Source organism: Martes martes, assembly GCF_963455335.1.
Source record: "Martes martes genome assembly, chromosome: X".
NCBI lineage: Eukaryota > Metazoa > Chordata > Mammalia > Carnivora > Mustelidae > Martes > Martes martes.
Genome location: NC_137897.1, coordinates 56,753,995 through 56,774,252, shown reverse-complemented (window position 1 = coordinate 56,774,252; position 20,258 = coordinate 56,753,995). Strand labels below are relative to the sequence as shown.

The following is a 20,258-nucleotide window of genomic DNA, read 5'->3' as shown; positions in this document are numbered from 1 at the left end:
ATGGGAATGTCCAGGGTGCCTGGGTGGCTCAGTCGTTAAGCATCTGCCTTCGGCTCAGGTCATGATCCCAAGGTCCTGGGATCAAGGCCTGCATGGGGCTCCTCACTTGGCAGGAAGTCTGCTTCTCCCTCTCCAGCTCCCCCTGCTTGTGTTCCCTCTCTTGCTACATGTGTGTGTGTCTCTCTCTGTGTCAAATAAATAAAATCTTAAAAAAAAAAAAAAGAAGCCCCATGTGGCTAGAACAGAGTAAGCAGGAGGGGTGGTGGTAGGAGACATGAGACAGGCACCAGAATCTGCAGGGCTTGGCAACTGGATTTGATTCCAGGTGTGATTAGCAGCCATAGAGGATTTTGAACAGAGGAGTGATGTGCTCTGACCTAAGTCTTAACTAGACACTCTGGCTGCTATGTAGAAAATAGGTTGTAGGGGACAAGGATAGAAACAGGGAGACCAATTTTGAGACTATTAAAGTTGTCCACACAAAGGGTGGTAGTGGTTTGGAGTAAGCTTATAGCAGTGAAGGATGGAGGGAAGTGGGCGGACTTGGAACACATTGTAGAGGTAGCACAGACAGGACTTGCTAATGGATTCAAAGGGAGGTTGTAAATGCAGGAGGAAATACAGATGATCCCTAGTCAATGTCACAAAAGAAAGAAAGCCCAAGGGAACTGTTCCATTTCTTCCCTATCCAACACAGTCACCACTAACTACACATACCCATTTAAATTGAAGTTAATTAAAATTAAATAAAATTTAAAATTCACCTCGTCACTTGCATTAGCCATTATTTCAAGTGCTCAAGAGCCACATGTAACTAGTGGCTACCGTATTGGGCAGAGTAGATATGGAACAGTTTAATCACAGCAGGAAGTTCTATTGGACAATGCTGCTCTACATTTTATTACATTTTGTTTCAAGATTTATTTAATTATTTTAGAGAGAGTACATGAATGGTGGGGAGGAGCAAGGAGAGAGAGAGGGGAAGCAGACTCCCCACTGAGCAGGGAGCCCAACATGGAGCTCAATCCCATGACCCAGAGATCATGACCTGAGCTGAAACTAAGAGTCCGACACAAAACTGACAGCCACCCAGGCACCCCGCTGCTCTACATTTAAAAAGTAGAGAATACAAGAATAAAAAGACAAGCCACAAACTGGGAGAAATACTTGCAAAACACTTAACTAATAAAGGACTGATATCCAAAATATACAAAGAACTCTTAAAACTCAACAATAAGAAAACAACAACCCAATTAACAAATGGGCTAAAGACCTTAACAGACACCTAACCAGAGAAGATAGACAAATGACAAGTTAGTGGACAAAAATATGCTTACTTTCCTGTCACTAAGGAATTGCAAATTAAAACAATGAGCTATCACTGTGTGTCTATTGGAATACCTAAAAACCAGAACACTGATAATGCCAAATGCTGGCAAGGTTGTGGGACAACAGGAACTCTCATTCATTACTGGTGGGAATACCAAATGGTATGACCACTTTGGAAGACAAGTGGCAGGTTCTTCCAAAGTTTTAACATATGATCCAGCAATTGTACTGTACTCATTGCTATTTACTCAAATAAGTTGAAAACTCATGTCCACCCAAAAACCTGTATATGAATATTTATGTCCACTTTATTCATAATTGCCAAAACCTGGAAGCAACCAAGTTGTCCTTCAGTAGACAAACAGATAAACAAACAATGGTGTAGCCAGACAATGGAATATTTTTCAGCACAAAACACAAATGAACTCTTAAGCTACAAAAAGACAAGGAGGAAACTTAAACACGTATTGCTGAGTCAAGGAAGACAGTCTGTAAAGGCTGAATACTCTGTGATTCCAACCATAGGACATTCTCAAATAGGCAAAAGTAGAGAGACAGGTCAGTGGGTGCCAGGGCTTTGGGGAAAGGAAGGAAGGCATGAATAGGTGTAATGGTGAATTCTACACTTGTCAAAACTCATAGAATTGTACAAAACTAAGAGTGAAACCTAATATAAACTATGGACTTTTACTTAATAATCATGTCCATATTCATTCATCACCTAAAACAAATGTACCATGCTAATGCAAAATGTTGATAATAGGGTGGACACCGCCTGCCAGGGGAGGCAAGAGGCAGGAGGATTTGAGAAGTCTTGGTGCTTTCTGTTCGGTTTTTTTGTAAATCTAAAGCTGCTCTATAAATAAAGTCTATTAACTTAAAAAAAAAAAAGGACTAAAGACAGCACTCTCCAACACCTAGTGCCTGGCAAAGAATAGATAGTCCATAAATTGTTTATTGAATAAATGCACGAACAAATGAGTCAGTCAGTCAGTCGATGAATCAATAGACCACTGGCCTCCTGAGTCCCAATTCGGTACTCCTTCTTATACACCAGAGGTAGGATGATGATACAATGTATTGTCCAAACCAGGATATTTGAGGATGTTGTAGGTCTAAGTCAGAACTGTCCCAGAGATAACCCAGAGATCACAGCCCTGGAGCCCATGAGCCACATCTTGCCTCCAAAATTGTTTCATTTGGCCTCACATATTGATATCTTAAAAAAGTGTGAAGCAGTTATCCGCATTTAAGATGGTGGAAACTTTGCACACAAATGGAAATTTCTGCCTTCTCTTGGAAAATGGAAAGATCTGGTTATACTGGGCCCACCTTCCTGCACAGTAGTCAGTGTCTGGGACTAGGTTGCTGCTGCACTTTTCGTGAACATCTGCCTTCCTCTGTGCCACAAGCCCCACTGTTCCCTCTTGTATATTCTACCCTAAGCCAAGTGTGAATTTTCTTTTTTTTTCTTTTTTTAAATATTTTATTTATTTATTTGACAGGGAGAGAGAAATCACAAGTAGGCAGAGAGGCAGGCAGAGAGAGAGGGAGAAGCAGGTTCCCTGCTGAGCAGAGAACCCGATATGGGCCTCGATCCCAGGACCCTGAGATCATGACCTGAGCTGAAGGCAGAGGCTTAACCCATTGAGCCACCCAGGTGCCCCCAAGTGTGAATTTTCATTTGTCATCTCATTTACACTGCTTTGGTTTTGTTTTCTTTTGTAATAGAATTAAGAAAAAAGGGAACTATTTCTTATACTCGTGTCATGACTCAAAATAAGAAAAAGAATAAAGGCTCAAGAAGGCTCCATACGTCTTGCCCCTAATCCACTTGACTCATATACAGTGCGTTCTTGGCCTCTATAAACATTTGTGTTTTCCTCCTCTGGTCTCTACTCTGTGTCTCCCCAGGCTCCAGACCATGCCGGCCTTTAGAATTTTCTCAGGCTGCCACCCACTGTTGGAAAAGCTAGACGTGAGGGGGAAACAATAGGCATTATTTAAGCTTACATTTTTATTGTTACCCAAACTCAATATTGCTCATCATCAACTTTTGGCGGAAATTATTTCTGTTGTTTTTCTTAATTGCCTCCAAATGTAACTGGAGAGTGAGACAGAGCAACAAAGGGTACAGCACCCACCTTTCCTTTCTGTGAACATGTGTGGTTGGAATACTTGGACGTGGAATTTTGTTTATCCATGAAGTCACTCATTCATTGTCAAGCTCTGGCTACACTGAGAGTCAGAAGGACCCCTAGCTTCAGCATCAGGATCCTCTGTAGATTTTCCTCAGCAGAGGCAACGTATTGTTTGCAAAGGCCCCCATGGAAATGGGAAAGTGTGGATGGGGCACACTTAAGCTAAGGGATTGGACTTCATTCGTAGGTAGTGAGGAGCTGCTGAAGGATTTGGGGAGCAGGGAAGGCATGTGATCATAGCTTGCGATTGTGTGGGGGACAACTCCAGAGGCAGGAGCACCAGTGACCTGACTAATGAGAGATGTGACTAAGTTTGAGACACTGGAACAGGAAGGAGAGGGCAGAGTTGTGAGGCATCTGGAGGTTAGACTTGGCAACTCATTAGATGTGGAGGAGGCTTGAACTAAGAGATGAAGAATAAAAGACTGTCCAGAGACAATGAGCTTCGGGCTTTAAAACAGCAAAGACATGATCCACAAAATTAACTTTTGTTTTGCAAGAGTTAAGAGAATGAAAAGACAAGTCACATATTGAGAGAAAATATTTGCAAATCATATCTCTAACAGCAGCTTTGTATCTAGAATATATAAAGAACTCTCCAAAATCAACCGTAATAAAAAAAAAAATCCAGTTAACAAAAGACATGGGGAGGATATACAGATGGCAAATAAGCCCATGAAAAGATGTTCAACATCATTAGCCATTAGGAAAATGCAAACGGAGACCACAGTGAGAGATCTCTGCACACCTATAAGAATGGCCAAAATAAAAACTAGTGACACCACCAAATGCTGACAAAAATGCTGAGAAATGGGGTGCCTGGGTGGCTCAGTCAGTTAAGCAGCTGACCCTTGGTTTCAGCTCAGGTCATGATCTCAGGGTCCCAAGATCGAGCCCCGCGTTGTTGGGCTTTGTGCTCAGCAGAGAGTCTGCTTGTGGATTCTCTCTCCCTCTGCTACTCCTCTTCCTCCTGCTCATGCTCTCTGTCTTTGTCTCAAATAAATAAATAAATCTTTTTTTAAAAAAAAGGGAAAATGTGCTGAGAAACTAGATCCCTCATACGTCGCTGGTGGAAATGCAAAATGGTATGACCACTCTGGAAAACAGTTTGACAGTTTTCAAACCAAACGTGCAACTACCATATAATCCAACAACTGCACTCTTGGGCATTTATCCCAGAGAAACGAAAGCTATGTTCATGCAAAAACTTGTACACAGATGTTCACAGCAGCTTTCTGTGTAATAGCCCCAAACTGGAAACAACCCAGATACCCTTCAGTTCGTGAATGGTTGAACACACTCTAGTGCATCCAGACCATGGAATCCTACTCTTGTGGTTAAAAAAAAAAAAAAAAAAAAAGAATGAACTTAACGTATGACAACTTGGATGGATCTTCAGGGCAGTGTGCTGAATGAAGAAAGCCAATCTCAAAAGGTTATATACAAAATTATAGAACCGGGGACCAGAGTAATGGTTGTTAGGGGTTAGGGATTAGAGGGGAATTACTGTAACAAAGTAGCAGGAGGGAACTCTTTATGGTGACAGATGAAGTTCTGTATCTTCTTGTGATGGGGATTATGCAAACGTACATGTGATAAAACTGTAGAGAACTATACACTTACAGACACAGACACATATGCACACACACAAGTGTGTGTGTGTAAAACTGATGAAATCCGAATGTGGTCTGTGATGTTGTACCAATGTCAGTTTCCTGGGTTTTATATCAAATAATCATTATGAAAGATTTTGCCACTCGGAGAAACAGGATGAAGGGTACCTCTTGACATTGTTTTGCAACTTCCTATAAATCTATGATAATTTAAAAATTAAAAAGTTAAGTACCACCCCCCCCCCAAAAAGGAATAAACTGTTGATATACCTGAAAGTTTTCATGACACACCCAGGCATTGTGCTGCATGAAAAAAAGCCAGTCACAAGAGGTTGTACACTTTTTTTTTTTATTCCACTCATATGACATTCTCAAAAAGGCAACACTTAGAGTGATGAGAATAGGTCAGTGATTGCCAGGTGGTAAGAGGCAAAGGAGAGGATGTGACTGCCAAGGGCTAACACAGGGAATTTTAGAGGCATGTAATGGGACTGTTCTGTATCATGAATCTACACATGTATTAAAAAATCATAGACCTGCACATACAAATCAAGTCAATTTTCCTGCATGTTAATTTAAAATTAAAATGAAAACTAGAAGGCCACCTGGCTGGCTCAGTCAAAAAAACATACAACTCTTGATCTCAGGGTTCTGAGTTCAAGCCCCCTGTTGGGTGTTGAGACGACTAAAGAAAGAAATAAACTTTATTACTAAAATAAATAAATAAACTTTAAATAAACACATAAGTAAGACTAGATAGGCAAGTGGGTGCTGACTGTTTTTTTCCTTTCCTTCCTCCCTCCATGTATGCAGCCATTTATTGAGCACCTGCTGTGTGTGAGGCCCTGTGCTAGACTTTGGCAATCAGCGAAAACACAAGACAGCCTGGGTCCCTGCCCTCATGGTGCATTCTTCCTGATTCAGAGGACAAGTTGTCAACAGGGTGTAGAGCCCAGTGTTGCTTGGGCAAGTGGGGCAAGGAGAAAGAAACCAAGTGAGCAAATCTTTCGTTCACAGAGCTCAGTCCTGTAGGATTGCAGATGCTCCCTTTTCCCTGAAAGACTCTTAGGCCCAAGGGCAGGCAAAAGCCCCCAGTTCATACTTCATAAGTGGTCACAAGAGAAAATGCTAGGAGGGTTGAGCCCAGCTAAGCCAGAAAGAAAGGTTGAGGAGGGTGGGGGAAGATTTGACACAGTTAGTGAAGTGTAAAGTCTAAGAAGTTGACTGTGTTGGGGGGTGGAGGGGGGGTGTGCCCGCGTGCACCACAAGCGTGAGGCCTAAAATAATCATTTGTTTAGCTCATGACTCTGTGGATTGGCAGTTGGGCTGGGCTCAGCCAGGCGGTTCTTCTGCTGGCTTTGGCTGGGTTCACCCAGCTGGTTCTGCCACCAGCTGGCTGCCAAAGCCCTCACTCACTCATCCGGTGGGTAACTGGCGGTTTCCAGGGTAACTGAGCTGTATGTCTCCCACCATACAGCAGGCTAGCCTGGGCTTGTTCATATGTTGAGGTCTCTGGGTTCCCAGGAGCAGCAAGAGAACAAGCCCCAAAATGCAAGTCTTTTTTTAAAAAACAAAACAAAACAAAACAGCTTTATTGAGGTATAATTCACATATGTTACCTGAATTTGAATTTTGTTTTCTCTCCTGTTTGCAGGGAATCTGAAGCATGTGGTCTAGTTGACAAAAAGAGATCAGGTTTCCAGAGCCAAGGAGCAGTGCTTGTAATGAAGACAGCGTGTTTATGCGAGCAGTGTGTGGAATTTGTGACTGCAGGGGAAATTTGGAAGAAATTACTTCCTGAAAATTTCCAAGGGGCACCAAGTGGCAGCTGGCCTCCTGGGGTGAGGAAGGCAGGCACCCCAGAGGCCTCAGCTAGGCCTAGGGGAAGAGAGATTTCCAGCATTTAAAGTGTTTATTTTTAAGAAACACACAAATGCCGTTTTTAATCTTTGAAAATTATTTTTAAGCAAGTCAGGGAGGGGGTATTTTTATTTTCTTAAAGGAGACATCAGGCGCTGGAGAAAAGCGTGATGCTTTGGTCACTGGTTTGTGGGGTGGGGGGAGCCCAGAGGCAGGGTTTGAGCCTCAGGACCATCCACATGGAGTCTTAGGGGAGGAGAACTGATTGGCAGACTGGGAGGTGGGAAGAAATCTACCTGTGTTGTTTTTAGGGTTGTGGATCTATTTTGTTTTTTAATAAAATCTTTGAAAACCTACCTCTTTGTCCCATTGTCCTCATTGTACAGTGCCCCACACAGCGCTCACAGTTGGGAACATTTCCTCTCACCGAAGTATCTAGGATAACACTGCTGCTTCCGTGGTTTGTTGGGGACCCACCTGGGAAGCTCTCTGAGCGCTGGATCCCCCACAAAGCCCCACCCCATCCCACTTCACCCCACCACCACCCCTTCCTCACAAAGGAACTAGTGTGTCCCTGCTAAGTCCTGGTGACATGTGGCTAAGCTCCATCCTGTGCTGGGGCCCATCCAGGCCTCATGGGAATACAGGCACTGCAACCAAGGAGAGTGTACCCCCACACGCTGGGGAGGAGCTCTCCCCTCCCTGCAGAGAGTCAGGGATGGGAAGGGTAGGTGGCCTGTGTATCTAAGGAGAGGCATTTTGGTGAATAGCAAGGATACTTGCCCCCATTGAGTGTAGATGATCAGCGCACTTGACAAAAAAGGGATCCAGTTGGTACTGTCATCTGGGGGCGGAGGAAGAGAAGGTGGCAAAATGGGGACAGGGAATAACCAGCGAGATGAGGAAGCAGAAAGGACAGCGAAACATTGTGATCTGATCACTTGATTCCCCAAATATTTATGAAAAGCTCCTCCAACTCCTGGGACTGAGATAGGAGACAAGGACACAGCCCCATCCTAGCCATCTAGGAACTCCCAAACAGGGCAAAGGAAGGGAAGATCCAGATCCCAACCGATTTCTCACTCTGCTACTAACATGAATCCAGAGCTGGGGGGAGCATCGAGGAAAAGGCAACTCAGAAGAGCATCCTGGAGCGTTTCAAAGGGGGTGATATTTGAGCCAGACCTCCTGGGGTGAGTTGTAGTTCTCCAGGCCTCAGAGGGGGGATGGGCATTCCGCAGAAGGGAGTGGAAAAAGCCTTGACCATATCCGGGATGGGAATAGCCAAGCTTTTATTAAACAACATTGGGGCGCCTGGTTGGCTAGGAATACCAGTCACTCCAAGTGCCCGCTATTCTAATTATACATTCTCAGCTTAAGGGAAGTTTTACTTATACCAAAAAGAAGGGGGATTTAAAAAAATAGAAGAGGGGGGAGGCACTGAATGGGGCAGGTGGGGGTGGGGGAGGCCAAGGAAGGCAAACCAGGAATTCCAAATTCCTAGCCTAGGAGAGACCACCCAGCAAGGTTTGTTGTCTCACAGGCTTGCTTGGTCCGGTTGCAGTCTCCCCTATCCCAATCCTCTCTAGGGGCTCCACCTCCAAAGCCATCACCCTAAATTCCTGTAAAGGCCTTAGCCCCAAGAGGCAACCACCCGGTAAAATGGAACATGCTAGTGCTCCAGTTTCCTTTCACAAGGAGAACGGACCTGAATGAAAAGGACCTTTTACCCACTGGACAGCCAGTGCCACCAAGTGCACCAGAGCAAGTTCTAGAACCCACCCCTGCGGGGCCTCCCAGGGGCCTGGCCTGCTCCTGAGAGTGCGCCACCTCAATGGCCTTCAGGATTCCTTTTCACTTAATTCTTGTTGAGAAGAGTAGGCCTGGGGCTCTGTCCGGCTCAGTCGTGAGCGAATGACTTGTAACCTCATAACCTCGAGGTCGTGAGTTTGAGCCCCACCTTGGGTGTAGAGATCACTTCAAAATAAACTCTTTTTGAAAAGTAGGTTCAGGTGCACCTGGGTGGTTCAGTTGGTTAAGGCACTGCCTTGGGCTCAAGTCGTGAACCCAGGGTCCTCGGATCAAGTCCCACATCGGGCTCCCTGCTCAGTGGAGAGCCTTCTTTTCCCTCTCCCTCTGCTGCTCTGCCTGCTTGTGCTCTCTCGCTGTCTCTGTCAAATAAATAAATAAAATCTTTTTTTAAAAAAGAAAGAAATACCCAAAGGTGGGCACAGCATTCGCAAAACCAGCAAGACAGACCAAGTTGCTGCGTACAGTCTGAAGTCATCAAATTGTACACATTGTTTAAAAGATCTTTTATTTATTCATTTGAGAGAGAGGGAGACAGAGAGAGCACAAGCAAGGGGAGAGGCAGAGGGAGAGAGAGAAGCAGACTTCCCGCCGAGCTGGGAGCCCAACTTGGGGCTCGATCCCAGGACCCAGAGATCATGACCTGAGCCAAAGGCAGACGCCCAAACATTTGAGCCACTCAGTCGCCCTGAATCTTACACATTTAATTATTTGCCGCTTTGAGTATAACAATTTTATCTCAGTAAAGCTGTAAAAGAAAAAATAAAGAAAGAAAGAATTGCTCTGCTAAGAATTATCATAAGTGCCTAAGGGTAAAAAAGACTTGAAGGAAATACACCAAAATATTTACCAAAGTGGGCTTCTCCGGAGGAGGAAGGTGTAAGGATCGGTTTCATATTTGTCCCTTTTCCTTTTCAATATTTTCCAAATTTTCTCCCGTCAGCAGATTCCAGTTTTATAATTGGAAAAATAAACTTAAGAAAAAAAAGAATTGATCTGCAGGGAAAGTTTCAGATCAAAGTAAATTCTAGACGCCCACTGAGGAATAGTCTGTGCTCAGGCCCTGGGGCTGTTCTAACCACCCCGGAGGTTCCAAGCTGGCAAGGAAGACTGGTCCGGCTGGAGGGCTCCTGATTTACAACTCACTAGGCCAGAAAGGGTCTTTTTTAGGTTTGTGGCTTGTAGGCGGGTCAGCTTTGCACCCCGGTGTGAGCCTGCCTTCCCTTCAGGAAACGCCCCCCACAAGGAACCGCAATAATAATAATGATGATGATGATGATGATGATGCAAAGCAAGCATCGGAATAGGCCCCATTTTACAAATGGCTCTCTTTTATATGATGTCCCTCTCCACCTCCCTGGGTGGATATTATCATCCCCACTTTCTAGATGGGCAAACTGAGGCTACAAACTGCAAAGTACCTTACCGGGTTGTAAGTGGCAGAGCCAGGAAGCGAGCCCAGCTGAAACTGCGAATTCCCTTCCTTTTTATTTTTTTCTTTTTTTCCACGGCCCCACACCTAGTGCCACCGAAATATTTTTAAACTGTGACTTTGGAGTAAACAACTTTCTTCTGGCTTCCAAAGTCCAAGCTGGACCAAGCCCCACTGCTCCCCGGCCCTTGCCGCACAAGGACATCAGTTGTGCGCTTTTCAGCAAGTTACTCGACCTTTTCTGGGTCTGTTTCCTTGCGGGTAAAGTGGGGCAAATAGTTCCTACAGCGCATGGGCCATTGTGAGTGCTTGGCGAATTCTCACAGGTGGAAAAACTTTGAAAAGAGTCTGAAGCATGGTGGGCAAGGGGTGCAGGGGTGGGGGTTGCCATTAAATTGGGCCTGGAAACTGAGGAAAACCCAGGGTTCTCAGGATCCCCGTGGGCCTCCACTCTCTCTGAGGCGTGCACAGGGGTAGAGAGACAAGAGACAGAAGAGTATAGTCTGTGTCTGCAACTCAAGGGTTAAGAAAATAACCACTTAAAGAAAGAAATTACATATATATATGTATGTATGCATTTATTTATGTGTATATGTATGCACGTGTGTATGTATTGGATATGCCTATATTTGCATAAGACATCTTTGGAAAGATACACAAGAAAGTGGGGCACCTCGGTTGCCTCCAGGCAAGGAAACCAGGTGGCAGGTGGCAGGGGAATGAGAGAGACTTGCACTGTGTTCCTTTTTGTACCTTTTGATTTTTGAACCGTGTGAATGCATTACCTGGTCCAAAAAAAGTAAATAAATAATCTTTTTTAAAAGCCAACGGAAAAATCCCAAGCCAGGTTCCCTTTGGGGTTGGGGGTTGGGGTGTGGATCTTCCTCTGCTGTATTCATTGTGAGCTGTCCCAGAGAGAGAAGTGTATTTCCAGTTCTATATTTAAAAGACTCTTTCTAAGGCAGAAAGACTTCTTTATAAGAAAATCAAATATCGTCATTCAACCAAAAAAAAAAAAAAAAAGGAAGGAGGAAGAAGAGGAGGACAAGGAAAAGGAAAGGCAAGAAGGAAATCAGTCACCGAGACAGAGCAGGTTTTGACATCTCTAAGCCCCTCACAGAAAGTTCCAGCAGCTCTTTCTCCCCAGCCTTTGCTCAGGACAAGACTCCAAACCTCCTGCTCAGTGCTGGGCCCCAAGCTGAACTGGCAGTGCCTTCCCCTTCAGAGTGCCTGGGTTTAAGTTCCCTCCCTGTCATTCACAGGCTGTGTGACATTGGCCAAGTAACACACCGCTTCTGAGGCTTATCTCCATCTATCAAATGGGGATAATACTGTGCCAACAGCGTGGGGAGGTTTCAAGGGATCAAAAAGACAATGAAGGAAAGCACACTGTAGAGCACATTTTAGGTATCAGAGGCAGACCCTGTTTCTGCCCTGAAGGTGAACCCAGTCTGGGCAGGAAATCTTCCTGAAGTTCCCTGGCTGTAGGAATTATAGGGAAATAGGTTGCAAATTTGTTGGTCTGTGCATTTGCACATTCTTTGAGGCCAGGAGCTAGAGCTCATTTTCAGATTTTCAACACCCAAGAATTGTTTGTTGTTGTTGTTGTTGCTGCTTTAAGATTTCACTTATTTATTTAATTTGACAGAGAGAACATGCATGAGCAGGGAAAGGGGCAGAGGGAGAGTGAGAGCGAGAATCCCAAGCAGACTCTGGGCTGACTTTGGAGCCCTATGCAGGGCTCCATCCCATGACCCCAAGACCACGACCTGAGCTGAAATCCAGAGCTGAGAACCTAAAGGACTGAGCCACCCAGATGTCCACTCAAGCAGGGAAGGAGGGATATGATTCCCCAAAAGGATGAGAGCTACAGATGCAGAGGTAAAGACAAACATAAATAGAGCCTTTCAAGACGGGGACCCTTCACCTCAGGGTCTCTGTGCATGCCTGTCCTTCTGCCTGGAATGCCCACAATCTTCCCCAGACTGGCTCCCTCTAATTCCGTCTTCAGCCACATGTTACTACCTCAGTAAAATACACCTGCCACCTCATCTATTGTCGCCACACTGCCCTCTCTATTCCAAAACAATAATAATAATAATAATAATAAAATAAGTATACCATTTATCATTATCTTACTCATTTTTTATTTATTCCTACACACATGCTAGGAGGGTGGGAACTTTGTCAGTTTCATCGCTGTATCCCCAGGGCCCGGCGTGATACTATGGTAATTCTCAATACACAGCTATGGAAAGGAGGAACAATGTACGAAGAAAGTAGTGTCTTTTATCCTGGGTATTATGGGATGCAGAGGAGAGAAAGGTGATCCAGACTGTGGCAACCATGAAGACCGCAGAGAGGTGATGACACTCAAGCTGATCTAAGGCCAGGGGCCGGGGGCAGGCACTCCAGGCAGAGGCACATAAAATTTAGGGAAGTGTGAAGCACTTTAGTGTTGTTGGAACACAGACTATTAAGCGGTATTCGAGCAAACCAATTGTAAAACGGTATCTTTAGGACAACAGGAGAGGGGCCCCTGCACGGCTCAGTCAGTTGGGCGTCTGCCTTCGGTGCAGGTCATGATCCCCGGATCCTGGGATCCAGTCTCACATCGGGCTCCCTGCTCAGTAGGGAGTCAACTTCTCCCTCTGCTTCTGCTGCTCCCCCTGCTTGTGTGCTCTCTCACTATCTCTCCTGCTCTCTGTCAAATAAATAAATCTTTTTAAAAATCTATTTTTAAAAAGACAATAGGAGAAATTTGGACATGGACTAGGTGATGGTAAGAAATTATTTATAAATCAAAACCACAATGAGTTATCACCTCATGGCAGCCAAAATGGCAAGTATGAAAAAGACAACAAATAACACGTGTTGGGGAGGATATTTATATTTCATTTATATTTTAAAAAGGGGGTAGCTCTCATGCACTGTTAGTGGGCATGTCCACCGGTGCAGCCACTATGGAAAACAGTATGGAGGTGCCTCAAAATGTTAAAAATAGAACTACCCTATGATCCAGTAATTCCACTTTGGGTATTTACCCAAAGAAAATGGAGACATTAATTTGAAAATATGTATGTGCCCCTATGTCTATTGCAGCATTACTCACAATAGCCAAGCTATGGAAGCAGCCCAAAGCGTCCACTGGTGGGTGAATGGATAAAGATGTGGTGCGTGTGTGTGTGTGTGTGTGTGTGTGTGTGTATGTGTGTGTGTATATATATATACACACATATATATATGTGTGTGTGTATATATATATACACATATATAATGGAACATTACTCAGCCATAAAAATGAATGAGATCTTGCCATTTGCCACAGCCTTGATGGATCTTAGAGGGTGTTATGTTGAGTGATATGAGTCAGAGAAAGACAAATACCATATGATCTCCCTTATATACGGGATCTAAACAAACAAACAAAGGAAAAACAGAAACAGTCTCATAGATACAGAGAGCAACCTGGTGGTTGCCACAGGGGAAGGGGGTGAGGGGATGGGGAAATAGGTGAAGGGGATTAAGAGATACAGACTTCCAGGTATAAAATAAGTCACAGAAATGAAAAGCACAGCCTAGGAAACAGAGTCAGTGATACTGTAATAACATTGCATGGTGACAGATGGTAACCACCCCTATTATGGCGAGCATTGAGTAATGTATAGAATTGTCAAATCGCTATGTTGTACACCCAAAACTAATATAACATGACATGTTAAGTCTATTTCAGTAATAAAGATTTTCTTAAAAGAGAGAGGCCCGTAGAAGAGAAATTATTGACAATCTTGTTAAGTGCAGTAACAGCATGATAGTAATATATATATTTAAGTCCTCATTTGTTAGAGATTCACAGTAGAGTATTTACAGGTGAAAGAATATATCTGCAGCTTATTTAAAAATACTCCAAAAGGGGGAAAGGTGCACGCATATGGCAGTGAGTGGTCGGTGGACATGAACAAAACAAAATTTGAAAACCATTGTTAATGGTCGAAGTTGATTTAATGGACACATGGATGTCGAATATACCATTCTCTCTGTTCTCGTGTGTTTTTAAATTTCTTTTTTTTTTAATTTCTATCATAAAAAGGTGAAATAACATTCATGAGTGAGAGGAGGAAAAGTAGCAGGAGCCAGATCATAAAGGGCTTCCTATGCCAGGCAGGGGAGGCCAGACTAGATCCTGCAGGTGAGGGAGCCATCAGAGAGTTTTAAGCTAGAGTGGCCTGATGAGATTTGTGTTTTAAAAAGATCACACTAGCTACTGCACAAGAGAAATGAGCCAGCTGAGGTCCCATTCCAGAATGGCTCTTTATGAGAAGCCTTTGTTTACCTCAATTGGAGTCCTAAAGCCTTCCTCCCTTGACCCACGGTGCCTTTTTTTTTTTTAAGATTTTACTTATTTATTTGACAGAGAGAGATCACAGTAGACAGAGAGGCAGTCAGAGAGAGAGAGAGAAGCAGGCTCCCTGCTGAGCAGAGAACCCGATGAGGGACTCGATCCCAGGACCCTGAGATCATGACCTGAGCCAAAGGCAGTGGTTTAACCCACTGAGCCACCCAGGTGCCTGCCATGGTGCCTTTCTCCTTACCATTTACTTGGTGAGAAAAACAGTGTGCATGTGTGTGTGTGTGTGTGTGTGTGTGTGTGATGGAATTTTTTTTGCAATATATTTTTGCGGTAAAAACATTCAAACGATGGAGATAATGGCTCCTTCATAACCCCATGTCTCAGCAAGAACCACTATTAGAGGTCAGTGTTTATCTTTCCAGACTTTTTTTCATTTATTCCATAAATATTTCTTGAGCACCCACTATGTACCGTATCTGTGGACAAAACCGGGAACAATTCCTTTCTCTCGCTCGCTCTCTCTTGCTCTCTCTCTCTCTCAAATAAATAAAATAAAAAAAAAAAACTACTAGAGCTAATAGACAAATTCAGCAAAAGTGTAGGGTACAAAACAGACAAAAAAATCAGCTGTGTTTCTATTATCAGTGAACAATCTGAAAAGGAAATGAAGGAAACAATTCTATTCAGAATAGCATTCAAAAGAATAAAATACTTAGGAATAAATTCAACCACAGCGGTGAAGGACTTGCATACCAAAGCCTGAAAAATGTTGCTTAAAGAAATTAAAGAAGGGATGCCTGGGTGGCTCAGTCAGTTAAGCATCTGCCTTTGGCTCGGGTCGTGATCCCAGGGATCAAGTCCTGCATTAGGATCCCTGCTCAGTGGGGAGCCTGTTTCTCCCTCTGCTTGCTGTTCCCCCTGCTTGTGCTCTCTCTTTCTGTCTCTGACAAATAAATAAATAAAATATTTTAAAATAAATAAATAAATAAAAAGAAATCAAAGAAGACACAAATAAATGGAAAGACCCTTGTGCTCATGGATGGGGAGACTTCATTTTGCTGCGGTGTTGATACTGCCCAGGGTGATCCACAGATTCAGTGCAATTTTCATGACTTTTTGCAGACATAGAAAAATCTATCTTGAAATTCATATGGAATCTCAAGGGACCCTGAATAGCCAAAACGGTCTTAGAAAAGAACTAAGCTGGAGTTTCCACACTTTCTAATTTCTTTCTTTTTTTTTTTTTTTTTACTTTCTAATTTCAAAGCTTACTACAAAGCCACAGTAATCCAAACAGTGTGTTACTGGCATTGAGTATAGACATATAGATCAGTGCAACAGAATTTGAGAGTAGAGAAATAAACCAACGCATCTATGGCCAAATGATTTTGGACAAGGGTGCCAAGTCCATTTCTGTGGGGAAAACAATAGTCTCTTCAACAAAGAGTATTGGGACAACTGAATTTCCAACACAAAAGAATAAAGTTGGATACCTACATCATACCAAATACAAAAATCAACTCAAAATGGATCATAGATCTAAGTGCAAAAGCAAACACCATAAAACTCTGAGAAAACACAAGGGCAAATCTTCATGAGCTTGGGTCTTTTTCACATTCAAGACCTTTCCCACCTCTTGATGTCAGCACTTCTGAACGGCACAAAATAGGACTCAGTCAATGTTGTGAGGATTTAAAGGGAAAGCAGAGACCATAACCTTCTCCTGGTTCCCCCAGGGGCCCAGGCTAGCTCTAGACATTCAGTGCAATTCTATCTTCCCCCAGAAGTCACCCAAATGCCTTTTCCTTTAAAGCAGGGGCGCTTGGCTGGCTCAGTCGGTAGAGCATGGAACACTCATTCTTGGGGTTGTGAGTTTGAGCCCCACGTCGGGTGTAGAGATTGCTTAAAAAAGAAAATCTTTTTAAAAAGAAAAGAAATGTGCTGTTGGGAATCACGCTGGCAACATCATGGAAGGGATGGGTTTACTTGAGCTGGAAATGGCAATAAAGCAGAATCAGCGAGAATGAGGGTTGATCTAGGGCCTGGGAATGATATTTACGTGTGTGTAAATGAACCCAAGCAGAAGAGAAACTACCCAAATTACAGCTGTATCCTGCGGGGACAGATATTACTTCTCAAGGCCTACATCAGGTCTCTCTGGCTCGCTCATTTGCCAAGCTGGTGGCCCCACTCGCTGCCCCCTCCTGTCTTTATTGCCAGGCTGGACTGCCTCTCTGAAGGTTCCAGTCAGCTCCATGATAGATCCTAGAAGGCTGGAGGGAGGGAAAAACCTCCAGCCTTCCCACCCTACCCCTCCTTTCAAGAGTTACTGAGCTTTCCTCTACCGCCCTCCATCTGGCTTTCGCTCGTATATTTTTTTCTTCAAGGAATATTCCACAGAAACTGTTTTTTGTGGTCCACTCCTGAGCCCATTTGGCACATCTCTGCGCCATCTCTCGCCTGTCTCTCCTGCAACGTCTCTCTCCCAGGTCCAGAAGCCGGGCTGTTGGGTTCAGCCTATCATTCCCCCGGCGCGTATTTATTGATGGCCTGCTATGTGCCAGGCAGTGCACTAGTCACCAGGGGTACAAAAGTGAACACACCACAAAAATCCCTATCCTCATGAACTGGGCATTCTGGGCAGAGAGACGAGTAATAAACATAACACAACAAGCAGAGATCAGTGCTATGGAGGAAAACCAAGAGAGGTAGCTGTGGATACGATGGGGTCGTTATTTTATTTATTTTATTCTATTTGAGAAAGACACACACACACAGAATGAGCGCACACAAGTGGAAGGAGGGGCAGAGACGGAGAAGCAGACCCCGCACTGAGAAGGAAGGCCGAGTTGGGACTCGATCCTAGAACCCCAGGATCATGACCTGAGCTGAGGGCAGACGCTTCACCAACTGAGGCCCCCCAGGGTCCCCTGGGGTTGCTATTTTAGACAGGATGCCCAGGGAAGGCCTATTTGAGGAGGTGACACTGAGAAAAGACCTAAATAGAGGGAGCTGCCAAGTCCTACAGCTATCCAGGAAAGAGTGCTCCAGGCAGAGGGAAGAGCAAATGCAGAGTTGAGACAGGAACCACCTAGTTGAATCCTAGAGACAGGGAGGCCAGTGTGCCTGAAGCTGAGGGAATGAGGGGCGGCAGTGTGGCGCAGTCGGTTAAGCATCTGCCTTCGGCTCAGGTCATGATCCTAGAATGGAGGGCCCCCACCCCCCGCCCTGCATCGGGCTCCCTGCTCAGCGGGGAGCCTGCTTCTCCCTCTCCCTCTGCCCCTCTGCCTGTCTGTTTGTTTTCTCTCTCTCTCTCTCTCTGTGTGTCTCTCTTTCACTCTCTTAAAAAAATAAATAAACTCTTTTAAAAAATAAAATAAAATAAAATAAAGCTGAGGGAATGAAAGGGAGGGGGAAGAAAACAATGTGGAGAAGAGGGACCAAGTCACATAGGCCGCTGTAGGGATTTGACTTTTGCCCCGTGTGTGGGATGGATGAAGAGCCGTTGGAGGCTCGCTAAGCAGCGAAGGACTGTGTCCCTTGGGCTGCTGTGTGGGGAAGAGTCTGTAGAGGAGTGGGAATCCAAGAGACCAGTCAGGAGGCAGTGGCGGTGACCTAGGGAAGAGATGACAGCCGCTTGACCCAGAGCGGTGGCTGTGAAAGCTGTAATGAGTGTTTTGGATCCTGGATGTATTTGAAAGAGAGCTCACAGATTTTGCTGCTCAGTAGGACATGAGGTGAGAGAGAAAGAAAAGATGAAGGCAAGGTTGTTGGCCTGAGTAACCGGTGAACAGAGCTATCATAACCGAGCTTGGGAAGCTGGGGTGCGGGTAGCAGAGGACAGGGAATCGATCGAGCGCCTTATTTGGCTGAGTTCAGGGGAGAGGGCTGCTCTCTCTCCCGGAAGCTTAGGACTCAGCCTGACTGCTTGCAGGTGGGGGTGGAGGGCGGATGGAGAAGGTCGAGGAAATGAGCCTTGAATGAGTAACACACTGTACCATGTACGTCTTCCCAGGTCATCGCCAGTGAGCACAATATCAGGGCTGAATTTCTTACTGTGCCCTCTAAGTGAGGCTCCCAGGACCTCCCCAAACCCAACTGTGCCGTTCTCCTGGTACCCATCGTTCCTCCGCATGTACTGTCCCCAACACCTGATGAATGCCAGCTCTCAGCTCAGATGTGACCTCCTCCTACCTCCCACTTCATCTTATTAGTGTCTGTTTTTCTATCTCCGCCACCATCCTGGGGACTCCTTGAGGGCCAAAGGGGCACCTTCATTCCATCTGGGGTCTGGCTGACCGGAGCAGGGGGCTGTTCTGGTCAGCAAGGTCTCAGCTCACGTTTATGGCCCTCAAGGAGGTGAAGTCAGGCTTGGAACTGAACTCAGATTGGAAAGCTGACTCTATCCCCCAAGCAGCAGGGAACAGAGGTCAAGGAAGAGTAATTACTCACATGTGTACAGCCCTTCAGAGTTTATAGCCACAGACATTATCTCATTCAGCCCTGGCACAGCCTCATGAGGTAGGTATTCTTGTTTTCCCCCACTTCACATCTGAGGAAACTGAGGCTGATGAGCTCAAGTCACTTGGCCAAGGTCACACAGCCAAGAAGGGGCAGCCCTGGGGCTCGAACTGAGGTTCATCTGAGGGCAGAGCCCCACGTTCTCGACATCAGAGTAGGCCCTACCTTAAGTTGGATGGGAGGATGGCCAGCCGGGTCTCAGCTGCCATTTCTGCCTCCCTACCTAGCCCTACTGTGTGTTCCAGCCCACGGAAGCGTGAGTCAGCATTTACTCACCCCCTCAGGCAAGGATGGGGCCAGGCAGCCTGGGATTCAAATATGGCAGGGAATCATCCGCATTTGAGACTCCGAAGGTAACACCTGGGAGACGTTTGAAGAAAATGCACAAAACATGAAAGCAGAGGCTTTGGGAATCTGCCGCTCGCCGGCTTCTCAGGAGCTCTTCAGGGGCAAGCCCCACTGGGCCCACTGAGGGTCTGCCTGGCTCATAGGACAGGGCAGCTCTCTTCTATTCCCTTAGCCAAAAGCCCCCATGGAGAAGTCTCTTGCAGGGGCCATGCCTTCTTTCTGGTTGGGCGCTGGGCCCAGAAGGTTCATGGCTGGCAGCAGCTGGGCTCTCGCACCTGTCGGTCTAGCTCCCCTGCTTCACAAACACACACCCCCGCCAAGCTTGGTGCTGCTTCCAGATGGCTGGTCACTTACGCCTTCACCTCACTTTGGGCCTTTTTCTTTCTCATTTGATTTCTTTTCCTTGCCTTTTTTTCTTCCCAGATGCTCACTCTCATGCTCTTTCTCTCTCTCTCGCTCTCTCGCTCTCTCGCTCTCTCGCTCTCTGGCTCTTGCTCTCATTCATTCTTTCTTTCTCCCTCCATTGAATACATTCCGTGCTTCTCAGGCTGTCTGTCTCTCCCTGCCCCCCACTCTATCCAGGTAACGACACAGCGCCAGCTCCCACCTCCGTAACAGTGAGAGGTCCAGGTGCAGGGGTCCCCACCAGCTCTGATACTCAGTTGTGAGGGAAGGCAAGACACTTGGGGGTGGGGGTTGGCTAGGGAGCAGGAAAGGGAGAGAGAAACAGGTAAGGGGAAACAAGGAAAATCAACCTTGCTCAGGGGGCAGGAGAGGCTTTTCTGAACAATGAG

General features: G+C 45.4%; 1 protein-coding gene across 1 annotated transcript in view; it reads left to right on the top strand.

Moving 5' to 3' along the window:
- The window catches only part of HDAC8 (histone deacetylase 8), a 222,487-nt gene extending 215,129 nt beyond the window's left edge, over positions 1–7,358 (top strand). The window contains exon 11 of the mRNA XM_080795435.1: positions 6,798–7,358. Within this exon, the coding sequence (XP_080651561.1) occupies positions 6,798–6,820 (23 nt within the window). The 3' untranslated portion in view covers positions 6,821–7,358. The remainder of the gene's footprint in view (positions 1–6,797) is intronic.
- The last annotated feature ends 12,900 nt before the right edge of the window (positions 7,359–20,258 follow it).